Here is a 24,757-nt window from a genome sequence, read left to right as displayed (position 1 = left end):
ATACCCAAGGAGAGGGTCACTATTTTTCTACCCCCACAGCATTTGAATCATCTAGGTCCTAGACCTGATTTTCCTATTCACTTCACTCCTCCTATTCCAAATTATAATGTATAGTTATCATATATTGAATAGCTTACTGTGTGAAGGTGGTTAGCTAAATATTTTAGGTAGGTTATTTTAATTTTTTACAAAAATCCTGAACCCTATTATTATCTCTATTTTATATATAGAGGTTTAAAGATTTGAGATAAATTGCCCACAGTCACATATAACTAGTAAGTAGCAGAATTTAGACCAGAACACAAGTAGTCTAACCTCAGATCCAAGTTCCATGGCTTCTTCATTGACAGGGCATTCATGGACTTTTCTTAGCTTTGCTATATAAGACAGATGATTGAGTGTCAGCTGTAAATGCCTCTCCTTGGTGGGATCTCCTTTTTCATAATGGATAAGAGACTACTTTTTTGTGGGTTTCATAAGACAATAGAAACAAATGTTGACAATGACCCTATGAGGAACAGGCAATATAGCTGAGTGGTCATCAGTTAATATCTATGATTTTAGCTGGAAACATGAATTAAGACTCCAATTTTAATGCAATGTAGGGCTTTTATATGGACTTTTTTTGGGTGTATAATTAAAGTACTTACCTCTGCTAAGTCTTCAAAGCAGCTTCCTACTAAGGGATGGGGACTACCTTCATCAGTCATTTCCACAGTATCTTCTATATGGCCCAGTAACTTTACACTAAGTTCATGTATATCTACTATACGACTAAATATATTTTCTACGTCCTGTCGGAAGGAAAAACATATTAATTCAGTTAGGCTATAGAATAAAAAACAAATTTTGAGCCAATAAGTCATTTTATAATCATAAAATTTAACATGACAAATACAGTGAGAAATTTTAACAACTTAGAAATGTAAGCAAAAGACAGCTTAAGAATTCTTTGTGCAAAGGTGTACAATTTGCAAATAAATTTCTTTAAGGTCAGTGGTTCTCAATATATAGCACTTTTTTGAAAACTGTTATTTCCTTAAAACAGTGAGAAGACTAGCACTTTTTTACATTTTTGCAAATCTCTAATAGACTTAATAGAAGGTAGCTCGATTTTCATATATATGTATTTAATCTGTTGTGAGACATTGTTTTGGTTAAAGCATACAAAGAAAATCTAGCTTTACACAGATAGGTAGTTGGAAAAGGGAGGAATATTTTAATTGTCTATTCAAATAATTGTAGATATCCTTTTCTTTTTCAGTACAGTTTCTTTATTGAGATGTAAGTCACAAACCATAAAATTCACCCTTTTAAATTGCACTATTCAATGGTTTTCACATATTCAGAGCTGTTCAATTATCGGCAGTATAAAATTCCAGAATATCTTTGTCATCTCAAAGAGAAGGTCTATTTATGTCCATTAGCAGCATCCTCCATTCTTCTTTTCTGCCCAGAGGGTGGCCACCACTAATCTACTTTCTATCTCCCTGGATTTGCCTATTCTGGACGTTTCTTATAAATGGAGTGAACACCCTTTCAGGCTAGTATGCCCAAAATCAACAAATGATAGTTTCTTAAAGGTTAGTTGCAAGTGGAATCTGAAACCACATCAATTTTGTACTGTTACATCAAAATCCATCGGGCTATATTAAATTTTGAAAGGATTCTTTACCTATGTGTGTTTTCGTAGCATTATGAATTTGGTCACTTGGAAAACAGTGGTCCATTGAATTTTGCAGATTTTCCAAATGTTAACACATTTAACTATAGAATATTAAAAGACCAAACCTATTAGTATCACCACTGATCTTGGGAGTAGATACAAATTTTCCAAAATTTTATTTCATTTGGAAGCTCAAATTTTATCACTGTCAACAAATATTGCCATTCTCCTTGAAGTGACAGGTTTGTTCGTTTTATTCCCCCATTTCATTCATTTTTGAGAAATGTCTGCCAAACACACAAGTCTGAATAACTACAGACCTGTCAGTTGTTCTTTCAGGTAAAAGTAGTGTTTCATGAAGAAAATGGCTAGTTCAGGTAGCCATTCAGTCATACAGTGCTTTCCTTCAACACAGCCACCCTACTTTGGTATGGAGCAGAAGTGCTTACACAAACCTCCTAACTGCCTCAGCGCTTCTCTTACCTGGGCTTTCTCATGGGATGCCCAGTTCTTGTTCTACCAGTAGTGACAGAAAAAACCCCCATGAGTCCAGACAGTCCCCTTTTACTTCATGTCTTCATTCTATTCCTTTGTTATCTCATTTTTATTACAAGTAGACATGATATAAGAATGCTCAATTCAACACTTGGTGACTTACGATGTTCTGTAGGTCAGATTCCTGGATGGGCTTCTGTCATGGGGTTACACACTTGAAATATCAATGGATATTTTCTTTAAAAAAGTCCACTGGTTTACCCTCCCATAAGTAGTGTATGGGAGTAACAGTTTGGTCAAACCCTTACATACAACCCTTACATACAAGATTGTCAATCTTAACTTTTAGAAAAATGTCTAGGTAATTGAAAAACAAATACTCATTTGCATTTGTTCAGTTACTTTTTTTATTTGATTATCTTTATTATTGACTATATTTTTTTGTCAAATCAACTTTGAAGTAGGATTCATATGCAATAAGATATACCTATTTTGATGTACTTTTAGATGAGATTTTATGATGTTATTTACTCTTATAACTGTCACCACTGTCAAGATATAAAACATTTTTATTACCTTGAGAAGTTTCCTTATGCTCAATCCCCATTAATCACCACTATTGCCCCCAGGAAACCAGCAATCTGCCTTCTGTCACTACAGATTAGAATTCTACAATATTAAACAAATGGAATCATACATAATCATATTTGTTTAGTTTCTTAGGTTACGTTTTTGAGATGCATCCATGTTGCGTATATAACTACTTCATTCCTTTTAATTCTGAGTAGTATTCCATACGTATGGACATACCACAATTTGTATATCCATTTACCTGTTGATGGATATTTGGGTTGTTTCCAGTTTGGGGCCATTACAGATAAAGCTGCTAGGAACATTCACAAACAAGTTTTGTGTGGACATGTTTTCATTTCTTCTGGGTAAAATCCTAGGAGTGGAATTGCAGGCAGTATGGCTAGTTTATGTGTAATGTTACACCAACGGCCAACCTCTTTTCTTAAGTATTTGTACCAGATTACATTCTTACAAGCAACAAGGGAATTTTACATTCCCACAAGCAGTTGCTTCACACTCTTTTCGACATTTGGTAATGTCATTTTTTAATTACAGCCGTTCTAATGAGTTTGTAGTAGTATCTCATTGTGGTCTTAACTTGCATTTCCCTGAGGGCTACGGATGTTGAGCATCTTTCAATGTGCTTTTGGTCACTGGAATAGCTTCTCTTATAAAGTGTGTAAATTTCCTGCCCACTTAAAATTGTCAGGCTGTTATTCTAATTATTGAATTGTCTAAGTCCTTTATATATTATGGGTTCAAGTCTTTATTTAGATATATGTATTTCAAATAGATTCTACCAATCTGTGGCTTACATTTTTATTTCTGAGACAGTGTCTTTAGAAGAACAAAAGTTTTTCATTTTAATGAAATCCAATTCATTAATTTTTTACTTTATGGTTCTTGATTTTTGTGTCCTAAGAAATCTTTACCTATTCTTTACTCCTTTATTTTTCAAAACAACTTTATTAAGGTAAAATTTACATACCATGTAATTTATCCATTTAAAGTCAACAATTCAATGTCTTTTTTACTATACTTAAAGGTTTGTGCAACTCATAAACCACTCCTGTTAACTTTTAATGTTCACTCATTGCCGTAACTTGAGCCCCAGTGCCAGCTTCTGTAGTGAGTACTGCTTTTCTATCAGTCACCCATGCCTAGAGTTCTACCTTAGACAATCTACGAATGCAGCCCCCTTAGACAATCTCAACTGTTCTCAGCATTCAGCATTTCCCCAGGATTCAGTTAGGTTGGTTTGATTGCTATTGTAAGATCAGTAATCCCTTCTCTAATTTTCAATGTTATTGGCTCCCTCTCTTTGCTCCCCAAAATATTGTCATTGCACTTCTATTATGGTAATTACCATACTGTGTTGCAATTTAACATCAAGTTTACATTTCCATCTTGACTAGACTCAATTTGAGGTAAGGAATTGTTTCCTACTCATCTCTGAATCCTCACTGCCAAGTACTGTATGGTGCCTAACAGTATATACAGGCAGTACTGATGAAGTATTAGTTGAATGACTCAAATGAGTCAAAATAAACAAAAAAATCTTCCACTTTAACAAGAGGCTTTATTCCTTGGAGTACGTGGAAAACTGAATTCACTTGCACTTATAGTTCAGTCTAGTTTAGATTTGGTCTTTTAATTTTTGATGTTGAATTTATTGAAACTGTTGTAGCAACTCTGAGATCATAGTCACTATGAATTAAATCACACAGCTTAAAAAGTTATGACAAATTAGCAATCATAAACTACACAAATTCAAATTTAAGGGATCACGTAAAATTAACACGTACAATGATATATGTGTATACAACAATACTTACATTAGCTGAAAATAATTTTGAATTGGAGACAAAGGGCTCTCTAAAAACTTTTATAATTAAATTTAGTTCCCTTATGTACTGTCGAATTTCTGCCATAAATGCTTTTACCAAATCATAGTAAGTTTGCTCTCCTGAGGTGGAAGGCTCTTCATCGGTTAAAGATAATATATTTATATCTTCTACATCTTGATGAAACATATCCATCAATACCTACATAGTCAGAGATATAAAAAAAGTACAGTGAAATATGAATCTGTAGTTAAAGATAAGCACCCTAAGTTGCTCTTTGAATACAGTTCATAAGTGATAAAAAGCAGAAACACAATAATCTCTTCTTGGCTATATTGCCACTGCTTCCTGCATATTTTCTCTACAAACAGAATTCTACATCTAATATCACAAACTGCCTCCTCCAAGCTCTCTGTTAATACTGCTACCTGTCTGTCTCTCTTGTTAACCTATTAGTTCAAATTTGTTCCCAAATCTTGCCTTAGACTTCCCTTAGTTTCCTCTGTTTCATACCCTTGTCATCACCACCTCATTCCAGGGCGTCACTGCCCTGTATCTGAATAATTCACAGTCTGCTAATTGGCCTCCTTGACTACGTTTGTTGGAAACTGATCAAAACTAGTCCTGCTTCTTCCAAGAAGCCTATTATTATTCTCTTACTAAATCTCACCTTTCCCCTTCTATAAATTTTGACATCATTATCTCTACAACATGATGAAATATTTTATCTTGTATTACTCTGTGCTTGTTTCACAAATGTAAATTTCCCTTCATCAACTCTGCAGCCTTGTTTTATACTTCTTTTGCATCTCCTCTCTGTGTAAGCTCATAGTATGTACTAAAAAATATTTTACTTATCTGATTTAAAATTTTTTTTTTTTTCAACGTTTATTTATTTTTGGGACAGAGAGAGACAGAGCATGAACGGGGGAGGGGCAGAGAGAGAGGGAGACACAGAATCGGAAACAGGCTCCAGGCTCTGAGCCATCAGCCCAGAGCCCGACGCGGGGCTCGAACTCACGGACCGCAAGATCGTGACCTGGCTGAAGTCGGACGCTTAACCGACTGCGCCACCCAGGCGCCCCTTTACTTATCTGATTTAAAAGCTAACAAATATTTTATATTCATTGAAAAATATTTTAAAAACCAAATAGTTATTCATTTAAAAATGTCAATACATTTGAGACCCTTCCTCAGATCAGGCGATTTTTACTCTCTATGCTCACATTCTAAAAGAAAAAATAAACACTTGAACATAATTAAGTGGATTCGGTAATCAGAGAGAATAGTCCAAATCAATAAGAGTATAGTGAGGAAAAAATGGAACGAAATGCTCATCCGAAAATATTTTCTTTTCTGAAAAGTCATTTTCATAAAATGAAAATATTGAGGCAATCTAGAGTAATAACTAAGAGCTTCAGAATGAGATCTAGAGTTTGAGTCCAGGTTTTGAAACTTCTTAGTAAGTTCTGGGTCAATTTCTGTATCTCTCTAAACTTCAGTTTCCCTTTTATAAAGAGTACCTACCTTACAGGGGTACCACAAAGACGAAAGGAAATAAATTACATATATGCTTAACTTCAATAATGTTTGCTCTTTTTATTTTTAGCAGGCTCCACACACATCGTGGAGCCCAACGCAAGACTTGCACTCATGACCCCAAGATCGAGAGTCAGACACCTAATCGACGGAGCTACCCAGGTGCCCCAATGTTTGTTCTTAATATTTTTATAATAAAACCACAGAAGTAGTATCTAAAGAGAGTTAGGTGTTGAAATAAAGCCCTCAAGAGTTTAGTATTTTTACATTTTCAAAATTTGTTTTCAAAGTTCATCATCTTCTAAGTATTCCAATCTAAATACTTTAAAGAATTTCACTAATAAGAGATTATTACTATCATTTACTCTACTTGCAGGAACACATAAAAGAAAAACTGCATGACATTTTTAAACACAGTTTACAGGCAGCTGGGTGGCTCAGCCAATTAAACATCTGACTCTTGATTTTGGTTCAAGTCATGATCTCATGGTCTGTGAGATCGAGCCCCAGGTCAGGCTCTATGATGACAGTGCAGAGCCTGCTTGAGATTCTCTTTCTCTGCCCCTCCCCCACTCACAGGTTCGCTCACTCTCTCTCTCTCTCAAAATAAATAAATAAAACATTTTTAAAAATAAACATGGTTTAATACTATATATATAATACTCTATTTCCATAAAGTGATATCTTGTGTAGTTGCTATTAGACTACTGGAAATATACCCTAACACATAATATATAATTTTATTATCTGAATAGTATGTTAGCATCCAATAAATCAGGAATAAAAACTTCAGAACAAGACATACAGAAGATCAGTATCCTACCTTATCAGCACACATTGCCACTTTAATATCTTGTTTTGTAATTTCATAATGCCGTATATTTCGTACATAATTCCCCACCAGCTTTAAAATGTCTGCAGAAATGTATTCTAATACTGCTACTATGTAAACAGAAACCTGGTGGTCAATTTTATAACCTAGGACCTCCTGAAAAATTAAAAGAAAAACATGTTTAAAAATCAGATACTATAAATTTGACACACTGATTAAAAATTTAAAAAAACATGTATACAATTTAGCTTAACTTTTACTGAGTCCTGTGATTATCAACAACATTTCATTGTAAGTGGTTCATCTATGAATAATATACATATTGCTATTTGGAAATGTAGGTAGGGCAAAATTACCTACGATCATGTAAAATACTTAATAAGTACAGATTACTAAATAGATCATCCTTAACTTAAGAAGGGAAGCCCCAGTTTGGGGGACAGGAGAAATGCTCACTTTACCTAATTCAGAATACCTGGAATTAACCATGACAAAAGAGGTTTTTTCTTTATTCAGAACAAAAGTTAATGTATTATTGATATCTGGGAATATGTACACTAGCCTTATACCTCTGTTCTTCATTCCAAAGGAATCTGGGATCCCAAAACCCTGGTGGCACATTTCTGGTATTTGTACTGTTTCAATTAGAAAAAATTTATTCTATGTTCTACTGAACAACAGTGGTTACTAAGAACATGCCAAATAGTATTACTAGACTTCAAAGAAGGTATGGGCTTTTGTGGGGCTGACCAGTTGCTACAGGGAAACAAATTCTATTTTCTAAACAATCTGATTTAAAAAAAACTTTTGAAACACGAAGTTTACTTATAAGTTGGCGGCAGGTGGCATTTACCTTTAAAGATATGTAAAAACTATGAAATGGTTATAGTGGTAAAGATTTATTAATAAACTGAAATGGTATCTGCAATTAGATCATAAAATTCAAAGTTCAGGATCATTACTGACACAGCAGGCACATACCTCAATGTGTTAATTCTCTCAGAATAAAATTCAATGTATGGCTAGTAAAAATTAGGAAAAGAGAATTATACAGAAGTATGTAATTACTAGTAGTTTAGTAATTCTCTATAGCTTGCACTTATTTCCTCAGACCAGTAAAATACAGACAGATATTTCTATTCCAACAACCCGAGTACAAAACATAACCTTTGACAGTCTTAAACATAATCCAAGTGTTTAGTCTTAAATCTTAAGTCTTGGACGAGATCAAACAGACCTGAATTCCCTAACACCATCACTTGGAGCCCTGTGAACATGGACTAAAAGTTACTTAATCCATTTTTGCCTCAGTCACCTTATCTACAAACTGGGGATGACAATAATAACTTTGTTGAGTAATAAAATTTAGAGGTAATGTACGCAAAAGCATTAACATTTTGCTTGTATTATAGTACATAAAAATTATTGGTATCATAAGTATTAAGGTTTCAATTACTATAATACCTATATTTTTGACGTGAGAGTTAATCTATAGTTTGTTAATCTTATTAAATAAATAGAAACAGGATTATTAGCATTTCCAACAATTATTCTTTCTACTAGCTCTGGAGAGATTCAGCTGACTGATTTAAATGAGAAGTGGGACTGGGTAGTTTAGGTAATCTTTAGACAATTTTTGCTCAGAAATTACATATAGCCCTGTGGCAGACTCACAGAGGTCCCTACACATCTAACAACGTGAAGGATTAAGATTTGAAGGATGTGTAGGGACACTTAGGTCTAACCAATAAGAAAGGGGTTTTATAAATTCTCTTTGAGGTACTAGTAACACCAGAGCTGAACGAAATCCACAATTATAACTTTTCTTAGTCCCTTCAATTTGCATACTTTTGTCGGTATGAAATTACTTTAAATCATGTTGCCCAACTTATATTTCCCTATTGTCATATCATCCCTCCCCGTGACATGAATTTCTGGAAAAATTAAAATGAGAGAATTTTATTCTTCAATTGACTATTATCCATAAAATATATGCTAAGTGTTTGAAAACGATGGGTTTTATTTTGCTTTTAAAAGGCAAGAAGGTAGTATTTCAGCTTTACCTTTAATAAAGGATGAATTTTTTCTACTGGGAGAGATAAAGGGTTTCTTCGCTTCCTCTTTTCAATAGCCGATTGGGCATCAGCTATTGCCCACTTATCAATTGGATGAGGGAAACTTTTTTGAACACGTTCCTTGGAAAATAGGAAAATAACAACTAAGCAACAAATATATTAAATAGTGCTCTTCACTTATAATTTACTTTAAAAATCAAAGAATACCAAAAGCAGGCTTTTCACATGTGCTATAATTTATACTACAACCATACTTAAGAGAAAACTCTACTGTCAATGGATTAGTTTCTCAATTAGACAATTAAGAGATTAAGCAATCTTTGTATTATCTAGGGGAGAATATCACATTCAGGATTTCAACTTAACTGTGATAAAGCTAATGACAAGAATGATTAGAATAAACATTGCTTATATAAAATCTCAACAAGACCTAAGCTCAAGAAGCAAGTATCTAAATCTAATTTTCATTCATTTGACCTTTTAATAATACCAATTACAACCTCAAGTAGCATTTTGCACTTGAAACCTCTAAGAAATTTTTTCTTTATTCATCATGCAAAAGTACTTGACTTCAAAACTATTTACAGATCATGGAAAACAAGGGTTTACATTGGTAACAGCAATTTTTATACACCGTAGTTCATCATTAGAGTTTGAATCCTCTATAAGTCATTAGTTTTTACAAAATACTTCTCTTTAATTTCTAGCACTTACTTGGTTAGCATTTCCATTGAAAGTGAAGAAACTCATGTTAATGTAAAAGCTGAATTTTCCTACTTTAATAAACTAATGTTCACTTCATTAGTTTATTAACATTAATAAACTAATGTTCACTTCAAGCAAAAGTGACTCTTTCAGGATACCACAGTGAAAACCAGTAGAGGTCGCTATTAACATAATTTAAAACCATGTAGATAACTAGTTTGTAAAAACTATTAGATAAAATTAAATGTCACTCCTGATTATAAACCTAAATAAAAAGTTTTGTCAGTTGCTATTAAAATGAAAAATAAAAAAAGAGACTGTCACATGACACTTTGGAGGGAAAACATGTTGATTTTAGGACATCTTAAGAACAAATTTATAAAGTGAGAATAGTTTAGCCCATTCAAGTTAAGTAAATTTTCTCTTCATCTAGGTTTGAGGCTAAATCAGCTGCCAAAGTTAAGAAGTGATCGTTTCAATTCTAATTAATGGAACTGGAGGTATGTTGAAAGAAATTATTGTAGTTATAAATGGAGTTTACAAATTTATTGAAATGCCTAGTTAAAAAGCTATTTGCCAGGACACTATACAGATAATACAAAGGTCCAAAATATTGGGGGAGTTTGGAAGGTAAAAAAGGAGAAAAGAAAAGGAGGAGAAGGTGGAAAGCAACATCAAAAGCTAAAATTCTTTTCCTTTCTCCCAGTCAATACTAGATTTGCTAATCCAAAAATGACAATTAAAGAGATTTAGGACTAACTTAACTATGGCTTCCAATTAAAAATTTCAGTGATGGGTTTAACCTGTGGTTAACCATGGTACAAATCTTATAATGGTATGGCCCTGTGCTGCTATTTTCTTTCCCCTCAACTCTTTCCCTCCCTCCCTACCTCCCTTTCTTCCTTCCTTCTAACCTCAACTCACAGTAAGAAATAATAAATTCTTAATACATCTCACTGCATCCTTACACATCATACACATACTAAACAAAGTTCATAAAACAAAACCTGCCCTTATTACACGCTGATATTACACTGATATTTTCTATGCATTAAAAAAAAGTTAGTTGGGCAATGCATAATGTGATTTTATGACTTACTAATGGGTCCTGACCTAGAGTCTAAAAAGCACTGGTGTATGGTAGTGAAAGTATAAAAGAAAAGATGTTGAACTCAATACGACAGTTCTTAAACATATTTCACATAGGTCTTTGGAAAAAAAGTCACTGGTAGAATTACATAGGCAAAATGGAGGCAGGGGTTGAGGTGGAAGAAAAAGAAAATAGAATAGCAATCCCTTCCCAGAGAAAGAACAAGTATAATTATGGAAAGACAAGACTTTAAGAAATTAAATAAAGAAAAAAAATAAATTTAACAAAGAATATACTTTACCAGGGACATAGAACAGAGAAAAATACTATTAGTTTTTTCTTCTATTTTTTTTTTATAAAGATTAAATACAGAAAATGAGGGAGAATGAAACGGATTGGAGCAATTTTTATACACTATCTTCTAACATGAAAAATTATTGTGAAAAGACAGAAACAAACAATACATATCCCTCCTCTACATTCCCAGAGCACTCATATAAATGCTTCTTTATTCATCGGGAACACTGCCTGACAGATAGCAATACTCAAATACTGGTGGCATGGATTGTTGAATTTTGGCTACGTCAGTAAAACGAAATCCCTTTCATTTGGACTCTGATAGTTCACAATCTTTAGTACAATTTCTCAAAACTTTTCAATTAACATAAGCAAGATTAAATAACATAATATTCAATTAACATAGTATAGATACATATATAGTCCATCAGTTTTCAAGCACTTTCAAAGTATCTATATTCCTAAAACTATAGGGCAACTAAAACCCACTTTTAGTTTTTCATTAAAATAAATCCCCTTGGGGCCAAGTATTAAGGAAGAATTGCTACTCTACTTTGAATTATGTTTATACTTTAATCAAAACGTATTCTTTAGAAAGACAGAAATTTTATATATTGCATTAATTCAGACTGATCTATTTTTTTAAATGTTTATTTATTCTTGAGAGAGAGAGAGAGACAGACAGACAGACAGACAGACAGACACAGAGCATGAGTAGGGGAGGGGCAGAGAGAGGGAGACACAGAATCCGAAGCAGATTCTAGGCTCTGAGCTATCTGCACAAAGCCAAACGCAGGTCTTTTTTTTTTAAGTACGGCTTTTAATATGGGTCTCAAATCTTAAAAAAAAACTTTGATGAATTATCTCTTACCTCAAAATTTATTTGAAGGGCTTATAAAATTCATGACCCTTATGACAAAAAAAAGGCTCTGTAAATGTATTAAGGAAATAAAATAAATGTATTAAAGAAATATAAAATCCTTATGAACGAAGAAAGTGAAAAATTGTTTTCTGATAAAAGAATCTAACACACCATTATATTCATTTAAAATCTCTATATATCTATATTTTTATCTAAATACGCTTCGAGGAATGGTACAGGAAGAAGGGTATTTGACCATGATTAGATTCCAGGTTTCCACCTTTTTAAAAATCTGTTCTAGGGGCACCTGGGTGGCTCAGTCCGCTAAGTGTCTGCTCAGGTCTTGAACTCAGGGTTGGGAATTCAAGCCCTGCATTTTATTTAAAAAAAAAAAAGAAAAAAATTAAATCCGTTCTACCATTCTGAGGGGTGTGTAATCTATAAAATAAGCAGAGTAATAACTACTCCATAGGGTTGTTGTAAAGACATAACTATGTATATAACAGTACTCTGAAATTACAAAGCCCATTACCCAACTGATGGCTATTTCTATTTCACTCATGCATTCTTCCCAACCTTTCCCAATTCCAAAGCCAGCTCACTGGTATATCACATGGCTACATCCACTTTAAGGGCTCAGATTTACCGCTTAAAAATAACATGACAGGGCACTGGATAATTATATATCTTCAATATCTCAGAAGTTTTCTATTAAGAAGCTAAGAAATATCCTTTATTAATATTTAGAGTCTTGAGGGCCTACATTTTGATCAAACCTGTGCAAGTCAAAAACTGACGCAGTAATTTTCAAGAATTCATGGAGATCTCCTTCAATACTGGAAAAATTATATATTAGTTTCTGTATTAATAAAAATAAGGAAATTAAATAAACACAGTATAGTATGAGATATCAAGAAAGAACTGAATTTGAGTTTGCAATGTTATCAAACTAGCAAATTCCTAGAACGCCCTCTAACATCAGAATGATATTAAGCAAGATGAGTTCCATAACCCTACTCTAACACACTAGGCACAAGGCTGAATGCTGTATTTTATAAACACTGTGGGAGAACCTAACTAAGATCCAAAAGAGCAACTGGAATTATTCATGAGAAGAGTCAGGCAACGAGTTCTATTCAAGATCTACTCTGAAGACCAATGTAATTAAGTGCCTAAAGGAAATCATGAATAAAAGATAGTTGACCTTATAATTCAATGGAAAAATGGGATAAAAATGTATGAAACCTTCTTTAAATTACTTAAGAAATCAAAGTGAATTACTATTCCATTGTATACAATCTTTTCTACATCTACAACCTCTGTAGTTCAATGTTTTCAAATATCTCTTTGCCTCAGCTGAAATCTGGAACTCCCCTGAAGACTTCGAGAGCAAAAACCACCCTTGTCCCAAAACCTGCATGAAGGTAAATTTAGCATCTTTTCCATTCCCCAAGCTGTTTCTGGATCATGTAAAATCTTGTCATGATCCTGTGTGACCTTACTGTCTACCTTAAGGACACATGAAATACCCTGGCCTCTTAATTCTTTGAATACCTCATCTTGGAGACTTTCTACCCCAGCCACCATCACATGGCCACATCCCGCTTTGTAACTGTGTTACTGAGGAAATCTTAAATTCCAACAACTTTGTCTCTGATCCCAATCTATTCTTTTAATTCTCTCACTCAGGTATTCTAGTGTTATCAGTTCTTAACCTTATTGGGAAATCCGATACCCTAATTCCCTCCATGTTTTTCCAATCTACTTGTCCTCTCCTGGCAGGATACTTGAGTTGTAATGTACATCCAAAAAGCTTAGACTTTCTGGGCTACAGTCTTGACTTCGCTACTTATTAGCTGTGACCTTGGGCAAGGGCAATTTATCTAACCTCTCTGTGCTTCAGTTTCCACATTTATTCATTCAACATGTTATTTCCTGAGTGCGTTCTCAGTGCCAGACATTGTTCTAGATGCTAGGAATTTGGCAGTAAACAAGAAAAATAACCTTGGAGCTTACATTCTAGTAAGAGAAGAAAACAGCACCATCTTCATGGGGTTATTAAAAAACTTTAAATAAAATATAAACACGGAACTGTTTAGAACAGTACACAATATTACAGCAAGCACTTAAATATCAGCCATTATTATATGTCACTTTTTCTCCTATCCAGTTTAGGTTCTCTGATGCTCTTTTCAGAAGTTTCTCATTAGATATGCCTATATTATCAATCCCTCATCCCCTGGGGGACAGGGTAGGGCCTGGGGTAGATAGATATACCTCCTACCCAGCCACCGTTTGAGATAAAATCTTTGTTACATTCTATGTGTGTTGTGTCTTGAAAGGTTGTAAAGCCCTGTTATTACCAATTTCCACCACTTCCTTGTCCTACTATTCTACTGTATGTCTATGGTGAAATTCCATTCAACCCAACTATCTTTCTTGTGCCCACATTTGAGTACTGCAAAAGAAATGCCAGAGAAACTCAAAGATTTGTACTAGTATACATTCAAGGTCATTAAAGTCAAATGTTCTTTACTGTTGTTAGACAACTTTTATATTTCCAGCTCTATCTCCCATTTTCTACAGTTAGAACTTCAAACCTTCTTTCTTTTCTTCTCAGACTTTTGACTTCTTCAGATGCCTCTTCTGGGAAGCTAATCCCTAAGTCCCAAGGCCTGTGTTATTAGTTTGTCCCTTTTATGGTCTCCCTCAAAACTTTTATGCACAGTGGATCACATCCTGTTATTGCCATTATTCCTGTATCTCCACCAAACTTTAAGCCCTAAAAAAGACAGGGGCCAGGTCACTGCTGTAGTAGACTGCAGAACTTCCTAGGTTTTTACATGTTTCTTTCCCTTCCAATTGGTGGGAAGGAGTTCACTTACTATCTAAAATACAGGTAACAACTGAAGACCAACGGATTGATAACTAAATGTTTTTATTTATTTTTGAGACAGAGAGAGACACAGCATGAGCAGGGGAGGGGCAGTGAGAGAGGGAGACACAGAATCCAAAGCAGGCTCCAGGCTCTGAGCTGTCAGCACAGAGCCTGACACAGGGCTCGAACTCACAGACTGTGAGATCATGACCTGGGCTGAAGTCAGACGCTTAACCGACTGAGCCACCCAGGTGCCCCAAAATGTTTTTAAATGACAGTGGGCTTTAAAAACAAAAGAAACATTTGAACATATTCAACTTTTAAAACTGTGTGTGTGTGTGTGTGTGTGTGTGTGTGTGTGTGTGTAAAATTCTAGTATCAAGGAGTAGTGTTTAGGGGTGCCTGGGTGGCTCAGTTGGTTAAGCATCCGACTCTTGGTTTCAGCTCAGGTCATGATCTCACAGGTTCATGAGTTCGAGCCCCGCATCGGGCTCTGCGCTGGCAATGAGGAGCCTGCTTGGGATTCTCTCCCTCTTGCCCTTTCTCTCTGTCCCTCCCCTTCTCACACTGTCTCTGTCTCTCTCAAAATAAATAAACTTAAAACAAAATAAAGGTAGTGTTTTGAGGTCAACAAAAGTTCATTTCAGAACACTTTCACTGACACTGCAACAAGTACACAGTGTGTGTGTGTGTGTGCGCGCGTGTGTGTGTATAAAGCAAATACAAGGCAAAATTTATCATACCTCTACATCTGAAGCACTTCGGGGCTGAGCTTGGCATAGCATATTTAATAACTGCAAAATTAATTCTTCAACATACTGAAGAGCATCATCACTAGACTCAAGAGTAGGATGAACTTGCCCCTGGACCTATAAACAAAAAGCAAAGTAATTAAAATGTAGGTTTATACTCAAGCACATGGTCTGAATTGCAAGTACCAATTTAAATGTGATGACCCAGAAGTTCGTTCTCAATCTCTCCCCAGCCACAATACCATACATGCTTATTAACATGCTCCTGGAGGTTCAGATACCTAACTGCAGATTTCAATATATTTTTTTCTTTAAACCACAGTTACCCTGAGACATGGGAATGCAGAGAAGGAGGAAGAGGCTATGGTTTTCATCCAGAACCAGAACATTTACTCAACATACTGCTTGGGCAAAATTGACCTCCCAAGGGTCTCTGGCCCTTGTTTTAACTCTACCTTTCCTCCTAAATGATAAAATCCAAGAAGGATTTCTCTTATTCACCAGTGTAACACTAGCACCTAGCACTGTGCAGGGCACAGAATACAAACTTGATAAATGTGTGTTGAACACAAAATCACCCTATACCAAAGGACACAAAATGGGCACTTTTGACAATCTGTGACTGTCTCTGCTTTATGAAGATAACTTGGTAGTCACTCATTCATAAATGCCTAATCATCTTTACCTTCATTTTTCTCAACCATTTGCTTGGAGGCCCATCAGGCCACTGGCCTCTGTAAAATTTACATTTTAATTACCAGCATGCTACCCTTTACATGCATGCTTTGTCACTCACTATGGGTCACAACTATTCCTTTTAACAAATGGCAGAAAAATCAGTTCCAGGAAACAAACAATATAGGTTTTATTATTTTTTTTTCTTTTTTTTTTTTTTTCAACGTTTATTTATTTTGGGGACAGAGAGAAACAGAGCATGGACGGGGGAGGGGCAGAGAGAGAGGGAGACACAGAATCGGAAACAGGCTCCAGGCTCTGAGCCATCAGCCCAGAGCCCGACGCGGGGCTCAAGCTCACGGACCGCGAGATCGTGACCTGGCTGAAGTCGGACGCTTAACCGACTGCGCCACCCAGGCGCCCCTTAAACAATATAGGTTTTAAAATATAGTCAACTCTCCAAAGGGCAGAGCCCTCTTGGGAGAAAAGTGCACAATACTCGCTGGCCAAGAGCATGTAGTAGGATCTGTCCTATTACACCTCATTATCGAACAGGGTATGACAGCCTTAGTGTGGGGGTACATTTTTATACACAATGTACTATATTATCAATTTCTGGAATGTGTGTTAAAAATACATAGATATGTATATATCCGCACACATGAATTTAAAATACTTTTTAAGGAAAAATATTTTAGAGGCAATCACAATTCAGAACTGTGGGGGGAATGCTACATCAAGTATGAGGTTTAAAGCAATTTATTATTATTTTATAGGTGAAGAAACTAAGCCGCAAAAGGCTTAAATCCCTTGCCCGATCATTTCCGATCATATTCAGTATAGCAATTACCAATCTGATTGTGATTAATCTGTTTATAAATCTCTTCACCCTGTTAGATGACTGAATGGTTGTGCAGTCAAAATAACGGATAACGTTTGGACTTAGAACCCCAGAATTTGTGTTTCTCAGCTCTGGGCTTACTATTTGCCATGCCATCACACTCTAATGTATGTAGCTAATGGACCTTGTAAACTTACTTCCCTTCAGCACATAACAACATTAAACCACCTTTTTGTTTTTAAGATGGAATTTGATAAAAAGTTTTATTTATTTATTTATTTGAGTACAGGTGACACATAACATTACAACAGTTTTAGGTCAACAACAGTGACTCGACTTCTCTCTACCTTATGCTATGCTCACCACAAATGTAGTTACTGTCTGTCATCATGCAATACTAACACGATATCGTGGACTATTCTGTTAATAATCCTGTGATTATTCATTCCACAACCAGAAGTCTGTATCTCCCATTCCCCTTCACCCATTTAGCCCATCCCCAGAGCCCCCTTCCCTCTGGTAGCCATCAGTTTGTTCAGGTCTGATTCTGCTTACAAAATTTTATTTTTATTGATTGAATTGCATGCACCCATTTGGCTTAAATTGTCTTGTCACATACCCTTTAGCTTCATAACCAACTTATCTTCATTTATCAGTGAATCCTAACACCACATAGTGGGCTTTTCTTGAGGGACTCTCAGTCCAGTCTTTTCATTTTTTTTTTAAGTTTATTTATTTTGAGAGAGAGCATGGGGCGCGGGTGGCATGGGGAAGGGGCAGAGAGAGAGGAGAAAGAGACAGAATCCCAAGCAGGCTCTGTGCTGTCAGTGTAGAGCCCGACATGGGGCTTGATCTCACAACTGTGAGATCATGACCTGAGCTGAAATCAAGGGTTAGATGTTTAACCGACCGAGCCACGCAGGTGCCCCAAGTCTTTTCATTTTTTAATTCTCTTTTCTGACCAGTGACACAACCTGTCCTACTTCTCTTATTTCTTTGCTCCTTTTCCATTCTCTTGTGGAGTTCCTTAGCTTCCTCCACCTCTTAACTGTGGATTCTAGCCTTTTCTGTCTGCTCTTTTCTTCTATTCTTTCCCCCAAGTAATCTTTACCTCCACATTTTAAACTACAACCAATGCAGACAACTTCAAATCTACCCCTAGTTCTGACTTCTCTCCTGAGTTTTAATTTTTTTTTTAATATTTTATTTTATACTTTAGAGAGAGAGAGGGAGAGAGTGCACACGAGAGCAAGCACAAGGGAGGCGCAGAGAGACGGAGACAGAATCTGAAGCAGGCTCCCAGAGCTGTCAGCACAGAACGAGCAGTGAGATCATGACCTCAGCTGAAGTCGGATGCTTAACCCACTGAGCCACCCAGGCGCCCCTGCCTCCTGAGCTTTAGACACACACTTCAAATCACTTGTTAGATTATCTCCATCTATCCTACCAAAATCTCTAATATAACTTAGTGAGAAAAAGGAACTTACTATAAAAGTTTAATAAGAAAAACTATATCTCAGGGTGCCTGGCTGGCTCAGTTGGTAGAGCATGCAATCTCTGGGTTGTAGGTTCAAGCCCAAGTTGAGTGTAGACATTACTTAAAAGTTAATAAAATCTTTTTTAAAAAGCACTTGAAAAAATAAAGAAAAATTATATGTCACACATAGAACTCAGTTTAACAAATGAAAATATATTTTAGAAAAAGACAATATAGAAGCCCCTGTTTTCACTAAGATGTAGTACTGGAAAATGTAACTATAATTGGGGTTACATTTCTGTCCAAGGCTCCAGCATCATATAAACTATAGCTATAGATTTATAAAACCACAGAATTTTAGAAATAAAAGGGACTTGAGAAGTCATTTAACTCAGCGCCTCTATTTAGCAAATGAGAAAAAGGAGACGCCCATGATCCTGCAGTTAACTAGCAATGCTGTAAATACTGAACCTGGGCCTCCTGGTGTCTGGGCCATATAGTTCTTTCCACTAAACCCTTGACTGTCAAATCTGGAGTCTGAGGAGTGTGCTAGTAGCTCCATCAGCACAGAGAGAATGCCCACAAACTGTAAACACATGGCTTGATGTATGCTGTCACACTTCAATAAACATTGTCATGTAATAAATGCAAATGCAGCACTATAAATCTCTATCATCTGAAAAGGTAAAATCATTTTACTCATTCAAAATTACAAATAAAGTAAAATTTATAAATTACAAATTCACTAAAAATCCAACACATAGCTAAAATGCTGGAGATAATAAATATTAAAATGAAAATACTGGGGCGCCTGGCTGGCTCAGGCAGTACAGCATGTGACTCTTGATCTCAGCGTCGTGCGTTCAGGCCCCACAGTGGGCATGGAGCTTACTTAAAAAATAAAAAAATGAAAAAAATGAAAAAGAACATATTTAATCAGCAATCATTTTAATTAATTTTTTAAAATATCAAAGACTTTTGAGGTATAGGTACACAGAAACACATTTTAGAAAGTGTTCAGGAACGTGTAAATTAATCAGATTATTTTTTTTAAATGTTCTTTGTTTTTCAAAGAAACCCACGGAAACATAATTCTTCATTAATATAGGTCCCTCTCCAGCTGCTCTTCAATTTACACTTTAAGCTGAAGCAGCAGTTCAAACCATTTGTAGTTTGCTAAAACATGGCATGCAGTTTCACTCACACTGTTCTCCATGCCTGTCATTCACGCTCTCATCTACCTGTTTGACTTTCAAAACCCAGATCTCGTCTCATTTAGGAAGACTTCCTTGTTTCTTGCCTCTCTCTAAGGCAGAATTAATGTCATTCATTTAAATGACTTACTGACCCCATTATAAATATCAGACTTTGTTGGTATTGGATACATAGAACTAAGCCAAAAACAGTTCCTGCTTATATGGGCCTTATATTCTGCTAATGCTTGTACTAGATACCACATTTTTGTTACCAGTTTGTCATAATGAATTAAAATTACATGTTCCCTTGTCTGCTTGATGTCGATGATCCTACTGGGCAAGGCCTTCTTCATCTATCTATAGAATCATATTCTCTTAGCATTTCACTCTCAATCCCCGACATTCAGAGTATACTCACTCAAAGCCTTGGTGTTGCAGGGATGAGAGGGATAAAATATTTCATTCTTGGAATTAAGGTTGAAAAGGGATAGTGGTAAGGCTAGATGATTTCAGGAGCATAAGCCCTTAAAGCAGAAACCGTTCAACATACAAAGACAAAACTAAAATAGATGTTTATTTTGTAGAATCAAATGAACTGTATATAACCACAGTGGTAAAATGCTATGCTTTAGACAAACAAACTTGATAGTGCTTACAATTCAGGCACATATAATCCAAATGCTGGCCAAGTTTGACACCTAGCATGAATGCACAAAATTTTAGAAATTTAAATTCAAACAGTTTTATTTATTGATGGTTATTAATATCCAAATAAAACCTATTAGGTAAATAAATCACACAAAGAATTAGGCCTAAACAGAAATAATGCATAATGCCAACTGTTCTTCTAAGTTTCTGAATATTAACCTTCATCATATATTAAACCTGTCAAATTAGGATCAAAAGGTTCCTTTGTACAAGAGACTAATAAATTATTTTACTTCCTTAAAAACAAAAAGAATACTTCAAAATCTCTGGCTGAAAAGCATGGACAATGGTAAATACTTCAAGACAAGCAGAACACCAATTTCTGAAATACAGACTTTGCTCTTTATTCTTTTAAGAAAGATGCTATTAAGAGATTTCTTTAATGAGCAGACAGAAGTAGTATTACATTTCCTATACAGACAGAATAAAAAACACTCCTTTTCTATGAGATAGTATTACAGCTAAAGTGTTCTATTCCATTTAAGTGGTACTGAAAGGTATTTAATAGATCAAATGATCCAAATTATTCAAGACCATACAGAATAGGTTACACTGCCAATCTTATGATAGCCTTCAGAAGTCATCTACAGCTGATATTCATTAAGGGTGTGTGTGTGTGTGTGTGTGTGTGTGTGTGTGTGTGTAGTTATAATAAGCACTTAGGATTGGGTTTATAAATTAGATGTGGGTTTTCCTTTATACACGGTTTTCAAAAATATTATATTTTATACTTCTATTTACTGATATCAAAAACCTCACATACTTAGAAAATTACTTTAGGTAACTTAAGTAAAGCAAATGCAAGAACTTCACTGAAGAATTAATTAATCATAGTCGTGAATAAGAATGTCACATGATCATGACAAGAATTCTTTTAGGGTATAATCATCATATTCAACTAAAGATGCCACATTGAATTTTAAACCTTCTTTAAGGACTGCCTGTATCTCTCTTGATGGTTCGTTTGGTCTCTAGTGGTTTCCAACAGATTCAGAAGCAACTTTGTTGGCTCTTATTGCCAGATTTTGTGGAATCTGAAAAAAACAAGGATCAGGTCTGTATCAAATCCTAGGTTGTTTGAGACTTGAGTTCTCTAAGTGTACTCAGCAGCCCCTTGGGTAAACTGCCAGAAAACACTATGTTGAATTCTGATGAATTTTTAATAGCCTTTTCTAGCTAATGGCTCTCTGAAGGATTAGAAAGGCTTCTAGAGTGTATTTTGACATATCTTGAGCCCAGATCTGCTACTTTTATTTATAAATATAACAGGAGAATATAAAATAAAACTTGTATCCTCAAAACCTTTATCATAGCAAATAATAAAGATTTGCATTGTTAAACTTCTTTGCAATGTTACAATGATTATTTAGCCAACATCTGATGTTTCAGGTCCTCATTTTCCCTCATTCATAGATTTAAAAATCAAAGCAAAACCTTTAAAAAAATTAAAGGAGATAAAAATAAATCAGAGAACTTAAATCTTTTCTAGAAATAAAATTGACTAAAAATATTTTCTCATTTCTTGGAGTCTGTTAATTAGCCTTTAGGTCCATATATGTAACAATCTTCTTAATTTCGTGAGCTTTTTTTTTTTTTTTAAAGTTTATTTAAGAGAGGGAGAATGCAGAAGCAGAGAGACAGAATCCCAAGCAGGCCCCACGCTGTTGGCTGTCAGCACAGAGCCCAGCACAGGGCTCGATCCCTCAAACGGTGAGATATGACCTCAGTCATATGCAGTCATATGCATCAAGAGTCAAATGCTTAACCGATGAGCTACCCAGGCGCCCCTTTCCTAAGCTCTTATTTGCTGGGGACACAAAGAGGACACAAAGAGTTCAGCTCACACAGTCAATATACGCAACTGACTTAACATAGTGTGATGACGCTAAAATGGAGTTATATTTAAGGCACAGTGACAAACCCCCCCCCCCAAAAAAAAAGAGTGACCCTTGCTGAATGATGTGTGAGGATTATCAGAAGTAAGTATCAAGTAAAACACACTTGAACCGGTGCACAGAGAACGAAGGTGTTAAGGGCAGCACATATGTTACTAAAAAAGCTAGCATATAAAAAATTACAGAGGCCAAGACAAAATGTGAGGACAGCTAAGCCTGGAAAGGGCAGGCTTGTGTGGAATGCTAAGAAGTGGGGAAGTGACCGGGGAAGTAGAAAATAATTGAAAGGTTTTAAGCAAGACATTGACATAATTAGATCCCTTTGCTTAAGAATCTTTCTGGTATCAGTATGAAGAATGAGTTAAAGGAAGATGAGGTTGAAGGAAGCAAAACTAATTGGAAGGATGCTGCAAGGTCTGGAAAAAGAAACCGTGGATGCCTGAACAGAGGGAGAAACCGTGGGAGGTGGGAAAGTGAGGAGGTGTGTTTGGATAACTATTTTGGAGGAGAATGGGGGCAACAATCAGAACCACTAACTTAACCAGGATAGGAAATATTAGAATAGGATAATATTTTGCAGAAAAGAGAAGAAATTCAATTTACCACCTCAATTTAAGGTTTTTGTATTACATGTAGTGAAACAAAACTGAAACTGTTTTTTTTTTAAATGGTTTTGAAATTTTTATTGTATTTTATCTTTTTGGTTGTGGAGAATTATTTACCCAAACAGTGTTTCAAATACTCAAGTAGCAAAACAACCTAACTACTGGGTATTTACCATAGAGATATATTTACTTATTAACTTACTAGTTGTCATAACTACAGGAAGTAAAGAGGACTTATTTAAAGAATATTTACAAATAACTTAGTCCCAATTTCCAAGATTCTTCCCCTTTACTAATGTTAGATGAAAATGGTTACAATAAATTGACTGAAATAAGTAAAAATTATTTAAGACTACTTATCACATATTTTGTCATGTGAGCAAAAATAAACAAAATATCTGAGAACCTGTGAACACTGTAGAAGAAGCTTTAGACCACTATTATGGCCAAAAATATGCATATACAAAAATAATAAAGATAACTTAAATTGTAATGTAATTAAATTTTAAAAATGAAAGCAATGAAAAAAATGATACAGCTCACATACAGCAAAAACTTTAAATTATAGTAAATATTGTTACTAAAAAATTCTATCTCATATTATATGAAGAAATTTGCAACTATAGTAGGAGATATGCACAGAATTTTTAAAACACATACACATTTAACTCTTAATTCAATCTAAATTGTAAATGAAAATATAAGCCTGGGATGTCTTATTGTACCAGAAAGCAAGGAAGCTCTCAGATGAATGGGCCATAACAAACAAAACAAAACATAACAAAACAACACAGGAATCTTATGAAAAGGCAAAGGGCTACCTCAAAAAACAAATCACCTGCAACTAAGTGAAACACACTGAATCTGTGCTTGCTTCAAGCAGCATATATACCAAAAATCGAAATGATACAAAGAAGATTAGCATGGCCCCCCGCACGAGGATGACATGCAAATTCGTGAAATACATTGAATCTACAAAAACCAATGAGGTCAAAATGAGGTTTCAAAAAATACCAAATTGGAAATAAGTGGGGCACCAAGTCTTTATCTTGAAAGAATTAATACACACCCTTCTTTTCCTGTCTGAACTATACTATACTCTGGGATAAACCAAACAACTGGCATTGATGAATTGTTCCTTATAGAAGGATTCCAGGTAACAAATGTAACAGGAACACAGAGTTAGAAAACCACCCATTCGCGACTTGAACAACATAAATTCAGACACTAATTACCAACAGATGAAAGAAACCACTACATAAAGAGATGATCTTTTTAAGTAGGGCTCAGGCTGTCACCTCCTGAATCCCCTGATCAATCTTAGTTAACGTCACTAAAATTGGGGCCAGACTGGATGCAGTGTGAAGCCACAGCACCACCTGTGAAGTATTCTTGCCAAAAAAGCTAAAAATAAATCTAATCAAGCTTCTAAAGCTGACTTCCATTTATAGCAACTATGACAGATATAAGAAAAGTTAGATATTACCCCAAGAAAATAAACAGAGAACTCCAAAATGTTGAACATCTTGCAGGACAACTGATTCAGTTCCTGCAATAAGTCAACTGGAAGAGGAGGATCTGTATATTAAAGAAATTTAAGAGACATAACAACTACATTTAATATGAAGACCTTGATTCCAATAAACCAACTGCAAAACTGACACTTTTCAGACAAATGAACAAATTTGAATTTTGACTGGTATTATTAGATGGAACCAACAAATTGCTGTTAATTTTGATAACTGTGATAGT

The 24,757-nt window shown here is 35.1% G+C and overlaps 1 protein-coding gene and 1 non-coding gene across 4 annotated transcripts in view; one reads left to right on the top strand and one right to left on the bottom strand.

Annotated features, from left to right (window-relative positions):
- Positions 1-24,757, bottom strand: part of SOS1 (SOS Ras/Rac guanine nucleotide exchange factor 1) — a 150,504-nt gene that overhangs the window by 62,734 nt on the left and 63,013 nt on the right. For all 3 annotated transcript variants that reach the window (XM_045447065.1, XM_045447066.1, XM_045447067.1), the window contains exons 2-6: positions 15,600-15,725; positions 9,013-9,144; positions 6,941-7,105; positions 4,570-4,779; positions 651-794 (exon numbers count right to left, since the gene is read on the bottom strand). In XM_045447065.1, coding sequence (XP_045303021.1) covers positions 651-794; positions 4,570-4,779; positions 6,941-7,105; positions 9,013-9,144; positions 15,600-15,725 — 777 coding nt within the window. The remainder of the gene's footprint in view (positions 1-650; positions 795-4,569; positions 4,780-6,940; positions 7,106-9,012; positions 9,145-15,599; positions 15,726-24,757) is intronic.
- Positions 23,876-23,981, top strand: LOC123581734. The gene has a single exon (XR_006703973.1). It is a non-coding gene; the product is annotated as a U6 spliceosomal RNA (small nuclear RNA).

Source organism: Leopardus geoffroyi, chromosome A3 (genome assembly GCF_018350155.1).
Source record: "Leopardus geoffroyi isolate Oge1 chromosome A3, O.geoffroyi_Oge1_pat1.0, whole genome shotgun sequence".
Taxonomy (NCBI): Eukaryota; Metazoa; Chordata; class Mammalia; order Carnivora; family Felidae; genus Leopardus; species Leopardus geoffroyi.
The sequence above is the reverse complement of the archived record's forward strand: the minus strand, read 5'-3'. Positions and strand labels throughout refer to the sequence as shown.